Source organism: Typopeltis vanoorti, chromosome 2 (genome assembly GCF_054136105.1).
Source record: "Typopeltis vanoorti isolate ZY-2024b chromosome 2, IOZ_Tvanoo_1.0, whole genome shotgun sequence".
Classification (NCBI taxonomy): Eukaryota; Metazoa; Arthropoda; class Arachnida; order Uropygi; family Thelyphonidae; genus Typopeltis; species Typopeltis vanoorti.
Window position 1 is genome coordinate 152,881,481 of NC_143550.1, and position 22,662 is coordinate 152,904,142.

Sequence of the window (22,662 nt, forward strand, 5' to 3'; positions counted from 1 at the left end):
TATCCAAGAGGTTTCAAGTGATGGCCACTCGTAAATAAAGAACATCTACGAAATGTTCGTTTTGAAGACAGTGATGACGATTAAATTATGCACTTTATTTATTTTGCCTAAAACATTTGTGCATTATGTGCAATGAAGTTTACGTACAATTTGTATTTTTATAAGTTTATACTATGTATTTTGTTTCATAGCTTATATATTTTCTTGACTTACATGAATTACCTGAATTAAGTAAAAATATTTTTTGTTGGATATGTCGTTGTTTATATAATTAAATAAAAAAACGATTTTGGAACATAACCTACACTTTTTCTATGTGATCTGAGTCTTGCATAATGTATTTATATAATGCAGCATTTCTGTGGAACCTAACATCCATATTATACAAGGGTTACCTGTATTTATAATAGCAGATAAAAATCAAAGCAAAGGTACTTTTGCTTCCAGTGAAAAGAAAGAATTGTAGATCTATTATATTAGATACTAAGATGAATATTATTCAATTTAGTGGTAATGGTGCATCAAACACTGAGATAGGCCCAGACTAAACTTATCTCATGCTGTTGTTGTTATATTTGTTAAAAACAGATCAAGTTCTTCCTTTTTAGTGTAGTGAAAAGTACTACATCAGTTAATATTATGGTTATCCCATTCCTGTATTCCATAATCTCTATGGAATACAGGAATAGGAGTCCAAAAATGGCAGATAAAAAATCATGCTTCTGCATTCAACTAGAATTTCCTACATATGACCATATATTTGTTAAAAACAGATCAAGTTCTTCCTTTTTAGTGTAGTGAAAAGTACTACATCAGTTAATATTATGGTTATCCATAATATTAATGGTATGGTTATCCCATTCCTGTATTCCACAATCTCTATGGAATACAGGAATAGGAGTCCAAAAATGGCAGATAAAAAATCATGCTTCTGCATTCAACTAGAATTTCCTACATATGACTTCTGTTTCTTTGATAACTGCTTACTTCTCATTGTATCGAAAGCATTTCTATATCAGGAGCTCATTAAACTTTGTACCAAAAAAAAACAGACTTTTTTTATAATAAGGTGTGACACCTTTTGACTACTTGTATATAAAAATATGACTTCTGCATTACTTCAACCTTGGTATCACCTCTGGGTTTTTCTCCCACTGATGAGACCTCAATAAAGGCCGAAACATATCTCCCACCATAATGCATAGCATTATACATGTCCATTATGTGCTTTGCATTACAGGACACTAAGTCAAGTGATGAGTAGTCATTGGCCTCTATACAAGTTGCCCAGTCCTGTACTTCAGGTGCAAACTCCGAGAATATAATTTATTGGCATCTTTAATTTACGTTATAACTATTCCCACTATATATCATTATAAATATTGAAAGTTTTTTTTCAATTGTTACAATGTAAATCTCTTGCCAAGAAATTATATTCTTGTCATTTAATCCTTTACCCAAGTGTAAGCAAGCCAACATCATATGCAAACTTTGTTTGCTTACATTTGGATAAATGATTCAGCAGAAATATGATTTCTTTGCAAGTATAATTTATATTTATATATGATTAGTTCATTCCAACACTTGTTCTCTACACATTTTTCCATGTTTACCATGGAAATGAAATGTTTCTGCATTCATTTGTCACTAGATCTTTCTTCAGCCAGAAAGATCTAGTGCCATCTATTTCACCATAGCATTATAACCCATGAACCCTGAAGAAATAAATGATTAAAATACCTAATTATATGCTTATATTATGATAACTATCTCAAAATCGGCTGCATAGGTTTCTACAATACCTCAGTAGCATTCACTGAGAACCACTATGATTCAGTTTATGTTGGCATTTAGAGTGGAGTAAAGCACTTCCTTTTCTGGATGTACCAGTCATAATTCTTTAGGAAAGTAACAAATCTTGACCTTCAAATTACTCCAATTTCTCTCACCTTAATTTTCTCAAAATTAATGGAAAGAATCATTAATTCTCAACTCCTATACAGCCATGAAGGCTCTCAATAAGTGACCTTCAGTATGGATTTCACCATTGTTGATCAAAAGGAGATTTGTTCATTCTTGTATCCATCTCTGGACAAATGTCATGGAAAAATTTAGCAAATCGGAAGTAGTTGTCATCTCCAAAATCTTTGACCAGGTCTGACACAAAGCTCTATTGAGTGAATTCCCATCATTTGGTCTGTTCCTGTGCAAACTTTCTGACTGGAGATACACTTCATGTGATTGGTAGATGGTTCCTTATCCTCTAACCCTGCACCTTGTGGGGTCTCACAAGGTGCTGTTCTTTCATCCACCCTCTTCCTTCTAGATATCAGTGATCTACTCTAGCTGACTGCCAATCCAATAACAGTTTTACTGGTGACCACATTGCGCTCCTCCTTTTCATTTGACAAACCTTGCAATATATGCAAAACATCACTACCTGATGAACGTTAACTCTACTACTTTAGCTTCCATTCTCTAAAACATTTATTAATGGGTCATGGATAAATAACTTTGTCAACTTCACTACTAACCAGACAAGCTCTGCCTTATTTTCCATAAAAAAAAATAAAATAAAATAAAAAAAATAAAAAAAAAACTTCTTCCAATTTTACTTTTGACAACACCCAAATCTCTATTCAAGATGAAATTTTTCATCCTGGGATTACTCTAACCTCAAATTTCTCATGGCACAAACATATAAGGATACCTCTCTCACTTATGCACTTTATATACTATCACATAGGCATGCATTTTTTGCTGCTTGCATCTTCTACAAATACTTCCATGGCCACTTTTAAATCAGAATTGGCATTACTAATTTCTCCACTCCGTCAAATCCATTCAAATGTATACAACAGCTAATCAATACTCCTTCACGTTTTGACTCCAAAACCATAGACCGCATTTCTTCTTCTCTTTATTTATTCCTTCTGTTGCTGCCTTCTGAAATAGTCATCCACTTTGTTTCTCAAGAAATACAATCCATAGCTCGTGATGTCTAACGTGAATAAGTTCTTTCTTAACCATCCATGGTACTACTGTACTATAAGGCAACCTCAACATCAAACAACAGGTTCTCCCACCACACCCTACATCTAAACCTTGCTCTTGGAAAACTTCGCTCTACATACCCTGCCCCAAATAGAAGTCGGTGTATCATCCCACTCACTTTAATCTTCCCTGAAATTTTAAACCTCCTCCTCCTCTTTTCCTTATTAGATCTCTTCTGACAACATAATTGCCATTCAGCTGCTTCAGCCAAAGCTGAAAAACAGCCCCCAATAGCCCCTTCCATTTATTTGTCATAAGTTTGGTTTTGTCATCGTTTGGTTTCATTTCTACTTTTGAAAATGTCCTGTATTTTATGGCCTTACTTAGCTTGATGGACCCACCAATATTTAGATAGATACCCACTACCAAACTATTGCCAATTATTAACAGACTGATCCCATGAATTATTAAGGTCACACTCTATATTTGGAATCCATTCAGCTCTTATTGAACGGTCCATGGACTGCTCAGTCAAACTTATGCATTATATTAGTGAAATTAATCTCTCTCCCCTTTTGAATTAGTAGTTGATAAGAGTGCCAAAAAATAATCTAGCAGTAAATAATTCATTTCCATTAGCATAAACACTTCAGAATCTGATGTTTTCCTTACAGAAGCTTTATTTTAAATCACTTACTTTAGCTTCAGGCAGAGACAGGCTCACCATCATCTTCACAGATTTCACTACCAGTGCTTTATCTAATACACAAGCAAATGTCATGCTTATTAGAATCCTCCTTTGCATTGGCTTCATCAACTAAAAATCTATATTTACACTTGAATTTCAACTGGAATTATCTATACTAATTTGTCACTTTAATTCCTGAAACATTCTATATCATGTAGTGATTCTATCCATTCTCTAGATCAGCATTTCTCAAACTTTTCCTACGATGAAACACTTCACAAATCCTGAAATTTTAATGGAACACCTTGGTTAGAGTAGAGTATAATCGGTCTCATATTCAATGTAAAGCTAAGCACATGCTATCTGCAGCAGGCTGTATCACATGGCAAAAATGTGACAGCGCACACTACAGGCATGCCGGGCCGCAGCACATTTCCTAGAATAGATACCTCTGTACTTCACTTACGCTTGGCGGCGTCGACAACCACAGACAGCTGAGTCGAGACCAGTGCGGGCTGGCCTCAATAGCACAATCCACAAGCAAAGTGAGGAGCGGCTGATTTTCAAACATGTTCGAACTTGTCACAGCATTTAAAACTATTCCAGTTTCATATCAATTTTGATTTTAAGTGAAACTTTTCCACATTATGCTAACAACTAATCTGATAACTATACTTCACACTTGAAAGAGAAATCATTTCTAAAGAGACACCACAAAGTAGGAAGCATTGCATTGTCCAGAATGTTCAGATACCTCTTGGAGTTCAAAGTTCATGGCACTACAAACAGAGGTCCAAGTCCAAACCAGAAAACAGGACCATACCATCACACTGCCATCTCCAAATTTCATAATTGGGGTTATACACTCCGGTAAGATATAATTCACAGGCATCCGTGACACCCATCCATCTGCTCGGTAGAGTGTAGCATGATTTGTCAAACCATAATACAGCTTTCCCAACCTTCCATGTCTCTTTGGTGTACATGCTCTTTGCATCACTGAACACAACATTGCATTTGGTTCGGGTAATGTGGGACAGGAATATTGTGATCCTATCATTCAGAACACTTGGTTAATACCTGCAGTATATGTTTTAATTTGCTATTCTTTGCACTTCGTATAGTTGTCATTAATCTTGCATACTTACTTTCCTATTCCTATTCCATTTTTTCTCAGGCTTCTTGTTTGTGAATTAAAATAAAAAAGCACCAACTTTCCCCAAATGTAAATACAATACTTGACTAAAGTGCTTACATCTAAATGTATTTAAATTCTTCTTTCTGCAGTGGAAAGCTAAATAAAATTATTCAAAAATTATAGAGCTCAGAGTAATTACTACCTCTTGCTTTTTCACACACAGATACACAATCCTGTATTTAGTTTGAAAATGAGCATTTAAAATATAAACATTATTAAAATAGGAAACAACGTCAGCTGCATTCTGAGTGGTGAATCTATAAAAGGAGTAAAAACAATTCAGTTCTTTAGAGAGTTTTTATGAAAATAATGATGATTTAACCCTTCAGTCATGTCCAAATCTTGGTTACTTTGTAGGCAAGTGTTTGCCACAAAGTATTTCCGGTAAGATTTTGACAGGGTAGTTCACCATTGCTTTCTCCAACCTTCCCCTATTTTATCCAGCTTGGGACCAGCTTATAGTTGACAAATCTGACCTACTGCTCTTACATAAGTATTCATGACTGTAATACACGTGTGTTCATAGGGCTGGTTTGCCTATTCTGGAGGAAGAAAAATCCAAATTTCTGGGTAAAACACCTCCACATCTCTATGAGACTGTCTACTTATCTTTAGTCAAAAGCGACCAGATAAATATTCCTCACATTGTGGGTGGAAATCGAGCCCAGGTCTTTTTTACCAAAGGGTCATCTATACTGGCTAAGTTGCAGAGGCTCTCGTGAAAATGACAAATATATAAATAACAGAACAAGGAAATCTAGCATAGCGGGAAGCTGGATAAATGAAATTATTTTACCAGCTTCCCACCCACACACATGCATGCACAAATATAAGTCTAACAGCAAACTAGTGTGTGTGTGTGTGTGTGCTGTAGAAACCAGTTTTGACTTAGGAAGATGAAGCTTGGGTTAGAGGCAAAACACTAAAATCATAACATTACTTCAAGGACAATATTATGTTAAAATAGCATTATTGAATAGTATTACTTCGAAGCCTACATTGATCCTAAGGCTTATCGTTGGAGGTCGAATGCTCATGAATGAAGTATTATTAGTATTTAAAAATGTGTAAGCAGAGTTAAAGTTCTGTGGTCACTGAAATGCAGTGGGTTTAATTTCATATAAGTAATATATTGGAAATCTTGACAAGTAATAGACAGTGCTTTGATAAGAAACTAATGATAAACTTTAAGTGGCATATCATAGTACATCCCGTAAGTCTACTTTCCAGGAAATGATCATATTAACATTCATTTACATGTTACCGTAAGAATGCTGCGATGAGATTTCACAATCAATGTATTTGAACTGAGCCACTGTATCTTAGATGGTATTGATGCTCTTTGGTTGGAAACAAACCGGGTTCAAATCCCATCTACGCATACTGGCTACTGAATCAGGAACTTTTATTTACCATGTTAGACCTCCTTTATATCGAATTACAGCACATATACATTTTGGTATAGATTCCACAAGATGTTGGATTGCATCGACAGCATACCAGGCATTCACCAGATAGTCTTTTAACTGGCTCAGATTTGATAGAAGTGGACTTTGCTCCGATCTGCTTTTCTAACATGTCCCATACATTCTCAATGGGATTCAGAGTCGGACTTTGTGGTGGCCAGGGAAGATGGCAAAAGTAGATATCATGCTCGCTGAACCACTGCTGAACAATTCTTGCGTGATTGACATCAGCAATGTTCAGATATCCCTTGGAAGACTCCCAACCATCCAGCAATATCAGAGGATCTGTTCTGTACTAACAGAACATACCTCACACCATGACACAACCTCCAGAAATTTGTGTTTACAAGGCAAGCTGAATTTATTGCTTCATGGGACTCCCACCAAACTCTCTGCGTATTGTTGGTACAGAATATTCACCATGACTCATCAGACCACGTTTTTTTTTTTTTTCTTTTTTTTTTCCAGTGTCCAGTCATGGTGTTTCTGACACCACTGTAGACGAATTTTCCAGTTCTTTGCAGAACTCAGTGGTTTCCATATAGGTATGTGATTGTCAGTGAAATATTGGTGTGAAACAGCCTTCATTAAATGCTTTGATTAATTGCTGGACACAGGAAGTTGTTTGTCCATACAAGCCTTCTCAGAGTACTTTTATCCCTTTCCTGGTAGACTGCCTTAGGACCACAGTTACACCTCGTGGACAAGCAACATGGGTTATTTTTCCACTGATTAAATACCTGGATATCTTGCCTTTTGAGAAACCAGTCTGGCTCCATCCAGATGGGCATCCACAATAAGCCCTTTATCAAACTCCAAAAGATCTTTTGTTTTTCCCATTGTGATCAACATTATTGATGGTTACTGACCAGCAGCATTCTTAAATAGTTGCCTAGCACACATGGTGACACACATGACCAAGAATACACTGCGTAAGTGGCATTTACGTACATCTACATAAAGGTAGATGCATATAAATATTTATGTGGACTTTTCAACTGAAAGTGAGTTAGACAGTGTCATTTGGAGGTGGCAGGGAGAAAGAAATTGTGGATTATATGAGAGGATATGAAGGGTCTTAGTTTTAGCAGTATTAAAAACTATACCATAAGAACAAAATAAGATATTTATTTAGGTGCTAATATTTCACTGGATTTAAAACCAGTTTCAGAACACAAACAACTTGCTAAACTATTCAGGCACAACTCAAATTTGTAATAGAATGCAACTGAGTGCAGTACAATGAAATTATAAATCTATTTAATATAGAAAAAAAAAGGAGTTTAACTGCTATTTATTGAGGTTGGTCGTAGATTGCTTGTCTCCCAGTGTTTTAAGTAAATTAATGTAGCTGTACTTAATGAGGCTGGTTAGGGCGCTTCATTGCTGCTACTGCAGAGTCCAAAAATACTCCCTTTGACTTGTGATAACTGCTACATAAAACTATTTTTTGTAATTAATTTTGTATGATGGGATATGTACATAAAGCATAGCCTTCTATTCCTGATCATAATAATGATAGCAAATGTATTTATGTTCTCCGTGTCTTGAAACTTGATAAATTGTACTCTGGAGACAGTGACAGTAGGGTTGCTAGCTGTATATGTGGTGTGATGATAATATTTAACACTTTGGCTGTTTGTTCTAGTGTTTCCCAAATATGTGAGATAGGAATTGTTTTTCTTGGAGTGGGGGGATATGTACGTTACTCTACAAAATTAAAAGACCAAAATGTGTTCCATAAATATTTTATTTTTAACAGTGTCTCCAAAGACAAATATTTGATATAATAGGCATTTTGGCATGCAAATTCCAATACAAATTGATCTACCACTCAATAGGTCCTCACACAATGCAAATGATTGATGCTTGTAAAAAACATGGGCTGTGACCACATAATTTCTTGCCCATTTTTCGGCTTGCTCACTGGGTTAACCACATCTCCAGTACCTTTAGGATGGCAAGTCATTACTTTAAATGATTCTTTGATATGGCAGACCAGTGGACACCTTGCAGCTGGTTAGTCACAGGCAAAGAGTGGCATCTTGGCACTATAGAAGTAGTTCTCATGAGATAGGAACCATTACAAGAAAAGCTGGCCAAAAGTCCCAGAGGCCTTTGTCAACCAGACTGCTGTCTGGCTCTAACAGCAAGACAAAACATGATGTTCTGTTACTGTCTCTTGAGATTGCTGTCGTCGCAATCAAAGTTTTGATTGCGAAGACAAGTCCAACCAGACTGTGCTAAGAAGGCTCAATTCAAGTAGAGTCTATGCAAGAATCTAGTATTTCTCATTAAGCACAAACCATGCAGAGTTCACTGAAATTGGTGCCATAGGTGACTAAGAGCCCTGACAAATGTGATACAGTTCTGTTCTCTGATGAGTTCTTGCAAATGGATTCTAGGCATTTTTGTTTGTTCTGGAGAGAACAAAGAATGCAGTAACATCACAGAAAGGAAAACATAAGTGGAGACATTGTTCTTGCATGGGACAGAATTGATGATCACTGGCTGCATCCCACTTCATGTTTTTAATAAGAATACTGTAACTGCACAGAGGTACCAAGAATAGATCCGCAAACCCTATTTGTGAATTTGTAAGGTGTGATTGGCCCAGAAGTTCTTTTCATGCTTGACATTGCCACTGCCCATTGAGCTCAATTGGTGGAACAATATCTTCAAACTAAAAATATATAATGACTTCCATTGGCCAGCATGATCACCAGACTTAAGTCTGATTGAACATGTAGGATGGGATGCACTTGGATGTTGTATTGTGTACTAACAGTCAACTGCCTCAGTTACTTGGTGGGCTAAAGCCTGCTCAGTCAAGTAACTTTGTATAAGGTACACAACATTTTTGAAGTGTTTTGTTAATTTTGTTGGACAGCATAGTATATGTGAATCTCAGTTATCTATCCTTCACCTAACTAATTCTTGCATAATGTGTCAACTGACTGTACCTTCAGTTATTTGGCCAGCAAATTAATTTCCTGCTACAGTCACATAATTCAGAGATTGCTGTATTTTAACTATTTTATAAAAGTTGTATCCATTTGCTGCTATTTAGTGCTGTTATTGGAACACATGTCCCACTCTGTTTGTTTTAAGATTTGAGGGATGTCATATTAATGATCACTGGTGACATGTTTATATATATATATATATATATATATATCTTCCAGTGTGTGCGTGCTTGCTTTTTATCAACAGAAATAAATAATGAAATCATTTGCAACAAATATTTCTAGGAAGAGGAGACAGCATATACACTTAATTGATTCTTTTTCTATAGGTTATTTTATAAATGCACTAAAAATGAATTAGATGTGTCTGAGCTATTATTATTATTACCTGACACCTCCAAGGAGTCCAAAGAATCATTGAGGGAGGGCACCTACTCTATCACTCAATCCACCAATGAACCGCAACTGCACTGACATCACTAGTATTTTCACAGACAATCACATACATCCATGTCCATGGCAGGATTCGAACCCGCAGCCTTTGGCTGGAGAGCAGATATGTTAGCCACTCAGCCAACCAGGTGGCTATGCAGCTAAATAGCAAATACATTATTTCTATAGGCTAACAGACATGTTTGAGTAGTTCAGCTATGTTGGATGCTTTGTTCTTTAAGCATTCTGTGTAGAAATTCACCAAATGGAAGTTGGGGAGTGGGGGATGATTGCTGCTCCTTCTAGCCGTGTGTGTGTTTTCTTTGCATACAAAATAACCTTCATGCAAAGTAAATTTGAAGAATTCCTATTTGTTTTGTAGGGAAGCTTTTTAAGAATTCTTGTTAGTAACACACATTTGCAAACAGAAGAGAGAGATAATACAAAATCAATATTAGCATTCCTCCTCTCCATCCAAGACCCTATTTGTTCAAATCCCAATATGGATGTTTGTGAATGTTGTTAGATGGTAGATGATTTTTATCACCTTGTGTGTTTATAGGCCTAAATTAGCATGAAGAAATGTCATGTTTGGTCTGTAGAGCAGGATTCCAGATTACCTAAATCTTATTCCACTCAATAGTAATGTACTATAGATTTACAGCCTTTTATAAGTAGGATTGTCATTAAAAAAAAAAAAAAGAAAGAAAGTCTAAAGGAATACAAGGGAGCCCTCCTATGGAGAGAGTACAAGGAAGATAATTATGGAAGAGTCATTCTGGTAGATGATGATTCCAAATGACTTGCAGACAGAGGTGGTAGTAAAATTATTTAATGAGCACCTATCTCCTAGTAATTAAAAAGAAAATTTCATTGGAACATACATAATGTACATAAATTGTATTATCTTTTCCATGCATGTAGGGAATCACTCCGTATGGCTATCAAATCTTGTTTTAAAATAAATTATTGTATCCATAGTTCAGTGTTTTGAATTTGCCCAAGAGAAGAATTTCGTTCTCATTTACATAATTATTTCTTAGAGAGAGATTTCGTTAAATTGCATAGTTCTTCCCTTTTTCCCTCACAACTTTGATAACGTTCTGACAGGGTAATAGTGAGCACTAAAAAAGCGTGATATGTAGAATTTTCAACTTGCATTATATTATTGTATACCAATGATATGTATAATTTAATGGATATGAAGAATTTTATTCCTTAAAGAAGATTGTCAGTTTTCTATGTGTGTTGGTTTATAAAATTGGAAAATGTATCCTTGATAAAGAAATGTTTTATTGAACATATGTTTTTTTTTTTCAAATGTAACTAGAATAACTTTTTTTCCCTATCCCATAAGAAAAATCATTTATAGCAGGATGCTTTATCAATGGATTCAAAGCAAGTGTAGTTGTGCTCATGTTATGGTGAATGAAGTCTGTGTGAAATGATGAGTTTTTGTTCATGATAGTCCTGCTATGAGTCTTCTCTGTTGTATGTGAAAATCATATTTTTTTGCATCTCCTTTGGTACATAAAAACGGTAAAAATTTGCAGATATTTGATATGTTTGCAAACTGATATGGTATTAACTTATTCTGTAATTCTTGTTTATGCAAATATATGCTGATAATTATTCAACTTTTTTGTATTCTACTGTTACTTCAGACCTTATCTTTAAAATTATTCCTCCGAACGGCAAAGAAGTTCTTATGCGCATAACCTATGAAAGAGTACTGTAAATATTTTATTCCGCATTTCAGATTTTCCTGTGCTGTTTTCTGCTCAAGCAAGAGAAGGAACTGTTGGGAGGGCATCTAGTCGCTCAAAATGTCCTGAGAAAATCCTCCCTTGTCGGTTCTGTAATCGCCCATTCACAGATCGAAGTAATCGCAGAAGGCATGAAATAAACCTGCACGGCTATAAATCTAAACATGTTCGATGTCATATCTGTTTGGAAATGTTTCCTGATGATCTTTCTCTGGAATATCATAAACGAGTGGCTCATAGATTTCTTGACTTATGATAATATATAGACATGTCATAGACACCTCTTTGAAGTGGGAGAATTTAAACTTTTATAAAAGTAAGGAGGTGAAAAACAAAAAAATATGCTATCACATGTTCATATCCGTCCTGGCCTTGGGTAATGAATTTCTGTAACAGTTTTATACGGAATTTGAAAGGGCAATTATTACTTTGTTGATTATTGTAACTGTTGTGAAAATTCTCTGAGTACAATGTAATGTTTATTTGGACAGCATAGATAAATGAATAGGTCTTGGTTTAGTTTTCTCAATTATTGGAGGCAGGTATGCACCTTATGTAAGAATTCAAAAGCATTCCAAGTTGCACTGGTGTCGATTTCATAATTTTTTTTTTATGGCCGCTTTTAAATGGAAAGAGGAAGAAATAGCTTTTCATAGCAAAAATTTGTTTACTGACTTCAGATGTAAAAAGAAACTTAATGGCTTACAAAATAAACTGGGATAATAAGATGGCAACCTTTAGGGCTGTTTACATTTTAATATCTTATATTTTAATAAATAAAAAAAATGAATAAATTTAACAAATAGAGGATTTTTGTGTTGTTGTTTAAGCTAATTTCTGTATTTTACTATGTTCTAATGTGTGTGTTGCTAATTTTACCATGTGTTTTATTAATCTTAGATCTGATGTGGATGCTTTGTTCTAGTGGAAGCCATATATTTTTCCGTGTCATTCAGTAAAAGCAGTTTTAAATTGCATAGTATATATATGCTGGGAATCATTTAAGGCAGAGTTCACTGTCAGTTGATGGGCAAGATTACAAACTGAATACAGTCTGAGAACTGCAATATGGAACATCCTTCTGTGTTTCATGTTCACTATGTTTGTGATCTTTTATATTATTCTTCAACCAGTTTGTTAATATTTGAGAAGAAAGCTTGAAAGTTTCTTTTAGGAGAAAAAGTCCTCAGCTTCTACTGAGTCCTCTCCCTCTTTCACACACTCACATTCACACTCATTCATTCATTTATATTAAAATAAAAGAGATATTTTCAAAAGAAAATAATACTTTTCCATGAAAAAGTTGAATTATTCTTGTAACATATTGCATCGAGAAGTACATCTTAGTTAATGAATTTAGTTTTCTTTCCCTAACAATACATGCTGTGAACTAATACCCACTAAAATTATGAATTTTAGTTGTGTCATCAGGCCTGTACTAATGTTTATGCAGATTGATGCATTTTACTCCTATGCGTTCTTAAGAACAGTGTGTAGGAGTAAAATACGGAAGGCAAAAATATTAAATTTAAATATTTTTGAGTGTAACTTTAAGTAACGGGGAATCATTGATTCACTCCTATTTGTGTATAAATAGATTGAACCATAAACTTTTTATTTATCATTACAAATGTTCTATTGATATATATATATATATATATATTTTTTTTTTTTTTTGACTTTCTCTGGAAAAATAAATACACATTGAGTTTCTCAAAACTGCAGAAGTAGACTTAGTATAGATTGCTCCAGACATGGAAAACTATATACACTGGTGTCTAAAAGCCAATGACAAACTACATTTTTACCTGTATATGAAAAGATTTTCAATAATACAGACAAATGGACATAAATTTGCCAGCATATTCATAAATTATAATATACAAAAAATATGTTATAAATTTTGTACAAATTAAATTGCAATACATTTTTGGCAAAAGTTACAATACTGAAGATGTAGTTAAGAATTAATGTGCCATGCTTACAGAAAATTATGTGGAGAGACATTTCAGCATAGAATGTCCACCCCAAACTGCAATGCAGATCTCACAACGTCATACATGCTTAGCACCAAGTGATTTAGGAGTTCTTGAGGCAAAATTGCCCACTCCTCCTTCAGAGCAAGGATACTTGCCTTATTTTCTGGGGCGGAATTTCAAACAGCAGTATGTGTTTCCGTATTGCATCCCAAACATGTTTTATGGGGTTGAAATCTGGGGAGCGTACTGGCCTCAGTCTCCAGAAATATCTTTACGGCTTATATATGATGTGGTGTGGCATTGTCATCCATCAAAATGAATTCTTCATCTACAGCAGCACAGAACAAACGAAGATGATGTTGAAGAACTATGTGCCAATATTGTTCACCAGTCATGGTCCCTTTTTCCAGCACATGTATCTGTGTACCCATTAAACATAATGCCTTCCCACACCATGATCCCAGCACTGCCATATCTATTCCTTTCAAGAACATTCTTGCCATGATAAGCAGTACCACTTTCATGCCAGATCAGTGTTACCTAGAATCGGAGGAAAGACTAAAACGACTCATATGTAAACAGAACATTAGTCCATTGGTGTCTTGTCCAATTTTTCTGGATACAACACCACTGAAAACGTGCTCTACAATGAGCCGTGAATAAAGGGATACAGACTGCAGACATTCTGCCACAGTTTGTTGAGATATCTGCATACCTGCGCTTGAATGGAGCCAACTTGCAAGCTGACCTCCTGTGGTGTGTCAATTATGTTTTGCTGTTATAACCAAAAATCTGTCTCCATGAGCTGGCCTCTTAGCAACATGTGGAATACATTTCATTGGTTTGAAATGCTACCCTGAGCCTGGATTCAACACTATGTGAGATTCCAAATTCTCTGGCGATATTAGTAATTCTGCAGGCTTTTCAATAATTCTTCCCCACGTGAAATCATCTAGATAAAGTCTTTGAGACATTAAGAGACATTCAAGTTTGCAACTTTATTCCTTCATGAAAAAGTTCCTCTTTCAAACACAATTCACTTAGCATTGCCTTTTATCCTGCTGAGTGATGCCACGTGACCTTTTTGCACGCAATTCGAAAATTTGAATGTGCACCTGCTTTCTGCTCGAAATAGTCAGTTATACAATTTTCCACAAGCTGATTCATCTGAATTTGCATTTGTAATCTTCAGAAATAGTGTTTGTCCTTAGATTTTGGACACCAGTGTAGTTCCCCCCCCCCCCATGTCCAAAGCAATCCACTCTCCAGTCTACTTCTACAGTTTTGAGAAACTTAATGTGCTTTTTATTTAAGAAAAATATATAGATTATACATTTGAGTTTAAATGTATAATCTGTTGATATCAATGCAATCTGTGGTCCAACTGCAGAGTCCCAAAACCAAACCTCAGAGATCCCAAAGAAATCCCTAATAAACTGCTTTAAGTTATGATAAGAGTAAATTATATTCAAAATTTGATAGCTTGGTCTAGTACTCTTTAAGTGGATCTATTGATCATACCATGATCAAATCCCAAAATATATGGTAGATTAAAAATTTTTACAAAAAAAGTCACACTTGAAAGGTATTGTTATGAAAAAGGATTCTACAAAACTTCAGGTTTCACAGTTTTGTATTTACAAGTTTTAATTTAATTTTTCACTTGGTCAGAGACTATAATAAATTTAGTTTAATCCTTTATCCAAGTGTGTGCAAACAAAGTTTGCGCCTGAAAGTATCTTCAGGACTGGGGTAAAGTGGTACAACACCGGGCGACTCCTTGCAAAGGTGGAGCAAGATACCAACACTCCTATCTCAGTATCTCCTATAATGCAAAACACATCTCCTTGCAGATATGTATAATGTTATGCATTAAGGGAAGGGCCACTATCCAGACTAGTTTCGATCTTTATTGAGGTCTCTTCAGTGGGAGCTAGACCCAAGTGGAGATAGGAGTGCTGGTAGCTTGCTCCACCTTTGCAAGGAGTCGCCTGGTTTGTACCACTTTACCCCAGTCCTGAAGATACTTTCAGGCGCAAACTTTCTTTGCACACACTTGGATAAAGGATTAAATTAAATTTATTATATTACAAGTTTTACTTGATTAAAAAGTGAGAGAAAAGTATTAAAAAAAATTGTTGGGATTGCTTAAAGCATCATAGCTGCATAACTGAGAGTAACCCTCTACATAGCCTTTTTAGATGTTAAGAGTTCTCACGTTCATCAATCGTGACCTTTTTAATCCTGAACAAATGAAAATTAAATAACTACTATAACAAATTTGGTATGAAACTCATCAATAAAGACTATGAAAATAAACAGGAACTTTGAAAATATTGGCAAAACGTGTATGATAGAGAGCCAGATGAATAAATTTTTATGAAATAAGAGCGAAATTAGTCAAAACACTTATGTTGATTAGTTGATTGTTTTGGATTTACTTGCAACTCAAGCTATGAAGTCAGTATATTATGTCTGTTAATTGTGTATGTTTTTTTTGGTCTGTTTAGCAGGATGAAAACCCTGAGTTTCCAAATAGAAAACCCTGCTGCTTCTGTATGAGACCAGCTAACTCTTCATTTGAATGGCCCTCATAAATATTCTTCTAATCCTAGATGTGATTCAAACCTAAGTCTTTCCAACGAAAGGATATTGTTGATAGCAGTGAGTTATGGCGGCTCTCCAAAATGCAAATAGCTATATACAAGGCTGTGTTGAAACTAATTTTAACTGGATCTGAGAACTGGGTTAGAAATAAAATAGTTGGTCAAAGCCTGGAGACCACAGATATAAGAGTTCGGAGGAAAAGTAGGGAAGTGAACAGATGCCATCAATGGCAAAATCGCATTAAAAAGGAATTTGACATTGTTAGCATTCAGGAATGTGTGAGTAGAGCTAATCTGGGGTGGTATGGTCATCACTTAAACAGAATGGCAGAGGAAAGGTTAGCAAAACAAATGCTTATTTCTTGGATGTCAGAAAAAAAGATCCTGAGGAAAACCAAGATCTAGGTGGATTGTTGCAGTACAGGCTACCATGCCTTAACCGAAATATAAGAATTTACAGTATTTGATTCCTGACAGGTAACTGACTAATTTGGAGGAAAATTGTCAGTATAAATTAATAATAATGTAAATTTTCATGTAGTACTATCATAGTATATTGTACTCCCCTTGAGGGTACATATCAGGAATTTAATGATGATTTGAAAAGTTGCTTCAACATTACTAATTTTGTCAAAAAAAGATTTACTAATTTAGAAGTATTTAGTGAGATACAAGAACTTGCATTGCATTTTGTGATACAGATTAAATGATGAGATTAATGAATCATGAAAAATCCTTTTCTAGTTTCTTATAATGGAGGGAGAGCATGCTCCTTCAGTGCAGATCACACACACTTTCGCATAATATTAAGCAAACCTTCATTCATCACAAGTGAATCTTTTTCTCCACTTGTTTCCTTGAAAGTTTTTATTTTATGCTTAGGTGTTTACAGACATGTGAAATGGTCCATTTTTCATATAAGCATATGTGAAGCAGTAGTAGTAGCAGAATGTCCTATGGGCATATCTTATCTCTCTCTTGCAGTTGTCCTCTCTTTCACTGCTTGAAGTTGGTTCATTACAGTTCAGTTTTGGTTTAATTTGATAACTTAGTACGCCATGAATGGATTTTGCAAAAGTTTGGTGTTTGGATTCTTATCAAAATTTGACCATTCAAAGTGTTTTTTTTTTTTTTTTTTTTTTTTTTTAAATTAGACAACTTAGAACTCTTTTTATACACCTAATATACCTTCATAGGATGAATTTTGATCAGATTTATTCATTCTGATTGCATGCACAGAGAAATGCGTGTGGAAGATTTATGTATTCCATATAGCATATATTTTTCTTCATTTATAACCTTGAATGGTTTTTATGCATCATGATTATCAATTTCTTGTTATAATACCATCCTCGATCAACTTTCTGCCTTTATTAACAGGGGAATCTTTCATAAAGGATGAACTTTCTGATTCCTGACAAAGACAGGAATCTGAAAAAAAACTTTTGTTTCCTGATAGTAACCCCCCCCCCCCCAGATTTCGAAAAATGAGCGTTAGTATAAGTTTCTCTTTTATACTGGAAAACAAAATGTGAGACAGCTTGGAGATTTAGTATCTGAATGACCACAGTGCTAACCCTAGATGCTATCTCCCTTTCTTTATTAAAAAACAAATTTATCCAGTATGAGGTAGGTTCCAAACGTTTCTGGTCTAACAAACAAAATTCACGCTGATTTTAAAATGTCCTGCGTGACATATAGCACCATGTATGGGGAGATTAGTGTACCAGTTTCAACTCTCTACCTGAGTCATTCAGTTGGAGGCACTTGTTTGACACAAGTGGCTGTGATGTTAAAAACCCGGACTCTGATAAAAGTTTTTCAGCAAAGAAGGGCTTTCTCCATGTGCTATCAAACAGCAATTGGATGGTGTTTGGGGGAAGCTTCTCTTTCATATTCCACCGTGAAGGAATGGACTAAACAGTTTCACCTAGGAAGAGAGATAGCACATCGAAGATAATCCTCGTGATGGTCAGCCTATGCAAGTGATGACTGAAGGTGTCTCTTGTTGAGGATGAACTGATCCGTGACAGGTGGCTGAAGCTCAAAGAAATCTCAGCAAGGTTGGGGCTTTCTATAACAACCATCTTTCGCATCATTCACAAAAAGCTCACATGATGGTCAGTGCAAGTTGGGTGACCCGACTTCTCTCTTCAATTCAGAAGGAGCATTGTGTGACTTGTTCTGGCAAGTTTTTAGAGCTTTGCCAAGGGAATCAGAGAGAAGCTAAAATTAATTGTCACTGGGAATGAAACCATGGTCCTTTATTATGATCCTCTTTCCAAGAGGGAATCCATGGAGTGGTACAAACCAGTCGAAGCAGTGCCAAGAAAAAACCAAGTCACTCTGCCCACCAAGAAGATCATAACAACAATCTTTTGGGATTGCTGGGAAATTCTCTTGATTGACTTCAAGGAAAGGAATACCACCATGAATGCAGAATATTATGCTTCACTGCTGCACAAATTGCGCAATGCCATAAAGGAGAAGAGACGAGGAATGTTAAGTCATGGTGTTTGCCTATTTCATGACGATGCTCCAATCCATACAGCTATTGTTGCGAAGGCTGCAGTGAAGGACTGTGGTTTCTAGGAGATTGAATACCCATTCTACAGCCCCGATCTAGCACCCAGTGACTACTACCTCATCTTGAAACTGAAGAAAGACCTTCAAGGAATAAAATTTGCAGATGACAAGGAGGTGAAAGATGCAGTTTTAGGCCATTTTTGCAGACAAACGTACAGACTATTTTTTTCTAGGGCATAGAAATGTTAATTCAAAGATGTAAAAATTGTGTTGAAGTAAAGGGAGATTATGTTGAAAAGTGACACAGTTGTTTTCTTTCTATCACCTCTAAAAGTTGGTCAGGCCAGAAATTTATGGAACCATCCTCATATAACTTCTGAGTGGGATCTTCCTTAGCCTTTTCCTCAAGATGTCCCATAATGTTCTTTTTTAAGTGTCGCACACTTTTTTGCCTTCATTACACTTTTCAAGAGAGAATAGCATTTTGATGACTAAAAATAAAATAATATGGTTATTGAGGATTATATAATCATTGTCTAGTTTTAAAATGAGATATGGTAATTAACTTAAGGAAAGAGTAGGATATGAAAAGGAATTGTATGAAACACTAAAATTCTCATGTCCAAACTTGTAAGAATTGTGGAGACTGCAGAACTTGTGGCAATACAGGCATATATTAAAAAACCACATTTATGACTGCATACTATGTTCAGCTTCTGCTTGCAACATTGCTGGTATTTTTATTTATTTATTTGTATCCAGTGAAGGCAGGCTGCTTAAAGAAAGATTTGTCACTGTCTGCCACGATTCTCCACCAAAGTAGAATCATTACTATCTGCCATGATTCTGCTTTGGGGAGCTTTGAAATTATTGCAGTTACACAAGCATCAAAAGTTATTTCACCACAACTGAATGATTATGATACTGTACATTGACGACAAGATTCCAAAGGATAAATACAATTTATTTATCCTTTGGAAAAATGTATTTAAGTGATGAGTTTGTTATTTTCTAACCTTAGCAGATCTTTGAAAATAAAATCTTAAGAAAAATCTATGGACCTTTAAGAGATAACACAACAGTTGAATGGAGAAGAAGACAATCAAAAACTATATGAATTCTGTTGATCCCCACTTCTAGTTGATGAGATTTGAGCAAGCATATCAAGATGGCTTGGACATGTGGAAAGAAATGGTGAGGAGAGAATGGTAAACAAGCATTCAAGATGGAGCTTGATGGAAAGAGACTCAGAGGTGAACATAGATGCATTGAGAGAATATCCAAAAATGCTTATCTGAGATGGGAATCCAGAACTGGAGTGAAAGAGCTCAAGACTGTGAAAAGAATCGAAGAAGTTGGTCCATGCAGCAAAGAGCCTTCGAGGTTCTGCTAGCTGAAGAAGATGAAGAAAATGCAAATAAGAAATCAAAAATTTACTGTGAGCATTAAAATGACAGAAACTGGAAAAGTTGGAAATAAGATGTTAATATTTTTAAAATCCTCAGAAAGTGTGAAAATTCTAATAAATAATATATAATTTTATGGTGACAAAAAAAACTCGCTTTTTTGAAAATCAAATTATGCAATTTCATTCCCCTGATGGCAATTCATTCCACTTGGAATGACTGTATATTAGTGGCAAGCTCATCCATAAGGGCTGCATTGAATGCAGCCCTTATGGATGAGCTGCTACTGCCCTATATAATGTTTTATTTATTTTTCCTTTCAAAAAATGTCACACAGTGGGTTTTTGTTTTATGGTATCTTACACTTTTAAAGAGATATCAAGACATATAAATATTTTGGTTTCTGTCACTTTCCATGGCATTAATCCAAAAGTCACTTCTTATTATGAGGACCTCCATTGAATCTTAACTCATCTGCAGGAAACCTACCTTAATTTCTGCATGGCAGGTTGTATTATTCCTTAAGCTTATTCACTATCTATACTCATTTTCTCAGACACTACATGCATTTCATTGATATTATCCCCTCCACCTTCTGTCTGTCAAGCTCTCAGATGACAAGTCCACAGCTGTATTATTACTTTACTTGACTTTGTGTACATCTATAAATTTTTTTCATTCCCTTCAAATTCAGTTGACCAGATCTGAGCACTCTAGTCTAGATTTGGTCTAAGGCAGTGTTTCTCAATGTGGGGCGTAAGCCCGAAAGGAGGAAATTTGAATATTTTGGGAAGCAATTAGAAAATGATGTTGCATTTGTCACCTCATCACTGATATCCTCAAAACACTCACCATTGTCGTTGAAGGGGGGGGGGGACATCAAAATCTTTTTTGATGACATCAAAGGCATTCAGGTGGGGCATGATCCGAAAAAAATTTAGGAAATTCTGGTCTAAGGCATCATATAATGGAACCACCACTTTTGCAATGCATCCCCTGAATTTATGCTTGCTATCCACTATTATCCCAGTCTCTTGTGTCTCTCCTGATTATAGCTCCACCATTAGGATATGCAACCTTCCCTTTCTGGATCCCAAAAGTTCAAATCTTATAATTAGCTATATTCATTTATCTCCACTCATTTTCCAACTTTTCTTGTCCACTCAAATCTTTTTTTTGGGGGGGGGGAGACAATATTACCTCCCATCCACTTTACAATATCAGTGGCATAAGGTCTAATAGTAATAATCCCATTACTGAGCCCAGTAGAACTGCTTTCAAAATAACCCCTCCTTGATTATGCTTATATGTTATAATGATAAAAAAAAATCATAATGATAGAAGTGTGTTTATTATTTAACACCCCTGGTTGGCACTATATGCTCGCAAACCAACAAGCTGCAGGTTCAAATCTGTGATCATGGATGTTTGTGATGATTGTCTTTGGATGGGAAATGAATTTCATTGCCTGGTGTGAGGCAATGAAATACCATGCTTACTGGAAACCTGAAAAATCTATTTGGTATCCAGAATTGCATTTCCTGCATTAGATAAAAAATTATACAAATTAATAAAAATAGGGGAAAGGAATTCTTACACCACCCATGGTACTATTATATTATAGATCTATAACTTTCATGGGTGGGAGTAAAAAAAAAAAAAAGCATATTGCCATCCAGAAAACAAAGCATCCAATAACATATTTCTGTTTATGCATTGACTTGAAAGTTAACTTTTATTGTTATGCAAGATAAAATAAATACACAAAAACAAATGCATTGGTATCATAGCTGGTGTAAATATAAAGTATACATTTTATTTTATATTTTTGGCATACTAGGTAGTAAAAAATAAATTAAAGATTCCAGGAAATTATATTCTTGTTTAATGCTTTATCCAAGTGTAAGTAAATAAAGTTTGTGCATGAAGTATCTTCACGACTGGGCTACTTGCATATAGAGGCTAGTGACTACATTAATTGCCTTAGTATAAATATATAATGCACATGATGCATTGTGGGGCAGGTCACCACTCAGACTTGTTTCAATCTTTATTGAGTTACTGTTAAAGTGCAGGGGTTCCTCTCCAAAAATTCCGAGTAACCCTAAAGGATCACAACTAAACTCATCACTCCAGGACAGGAAACTCAGCACTGGCTCCAATTGGTGACAGGCAAAATTCCACCACCACTGTACAGAACTGCTCTACTCTCCAGAAAGCAAGCAAACCCAAAGAGGGACATAATCAATTGGAATCAGATCCAGAAGAGATAACAAGGTTGAAGTAGTACCAAGTCACATATTTCCCTTTTTTTGCTATTCCCAGTGGCGCACTCAGGATTTATTTTTTGGGGGGGGGGGGAGTTGAATGGATAAAAATATTTTTAATGCAAATTCAATAAAATTCATTAGGTGATTATGGAAATTTATTTAAAGAATAAAATCCAGTTTTCATTTCGTTTTACAAAGCTCTTGAATTACTTCAGTCGTGGTTACATTAATCTTTCTGTGTGTGTGTATATAGCAGTATACACACAGATAGTGACACAATCACACATAGTGATTGTGTCATGGTAGATCTTAAATATAGGTTTTTAAAAGGCATAAGGTAGAAACCTTTCACTGATGTATATTGT

The 22,662-nt window shown here is 35.3% G+C and overlaps 3 protein-coding genes across 3 annotated transcripts in view; all 3 read left to right on the top strand.

Annotated features, from left to right (window-relative positions):
• Positions 1–12,029, top strand: part of LOC150109530 (uncharacterized) — a 207,070-nt gene extending 195,041 nt beyond the window's left edge. Inside the window, exon 4 of the mRNA XM_090414196.1 lies at positions 11,504–12,029. Within this exon, the coding sequence (XP_090270322.1) occupies positions 11,504–11,766 (263 nt within the window). The 3' untranslated portion in view covers positions 11,767–12,029. The remainder of the gene's footprint in view (positions 1–11,503) is intronic.
• Positions 1–22,662, top strand: part of LOC150109529 (uncharacterized) — a 614,993-nt gene that overhangs the window by 482,876 nt on the left and 109,455 nt on the right. The gene's annotated exons all lie outside the window — the stretch shown is intronic.
• LOC150109531 (uncharacterized) overlaps positions 1–22,662 on the top strand; it is a 130,277-nt gene that overhangs the window by 80,000 nt on the left and 27,615 nt on the right. The window lies entirely within an intron of this gene.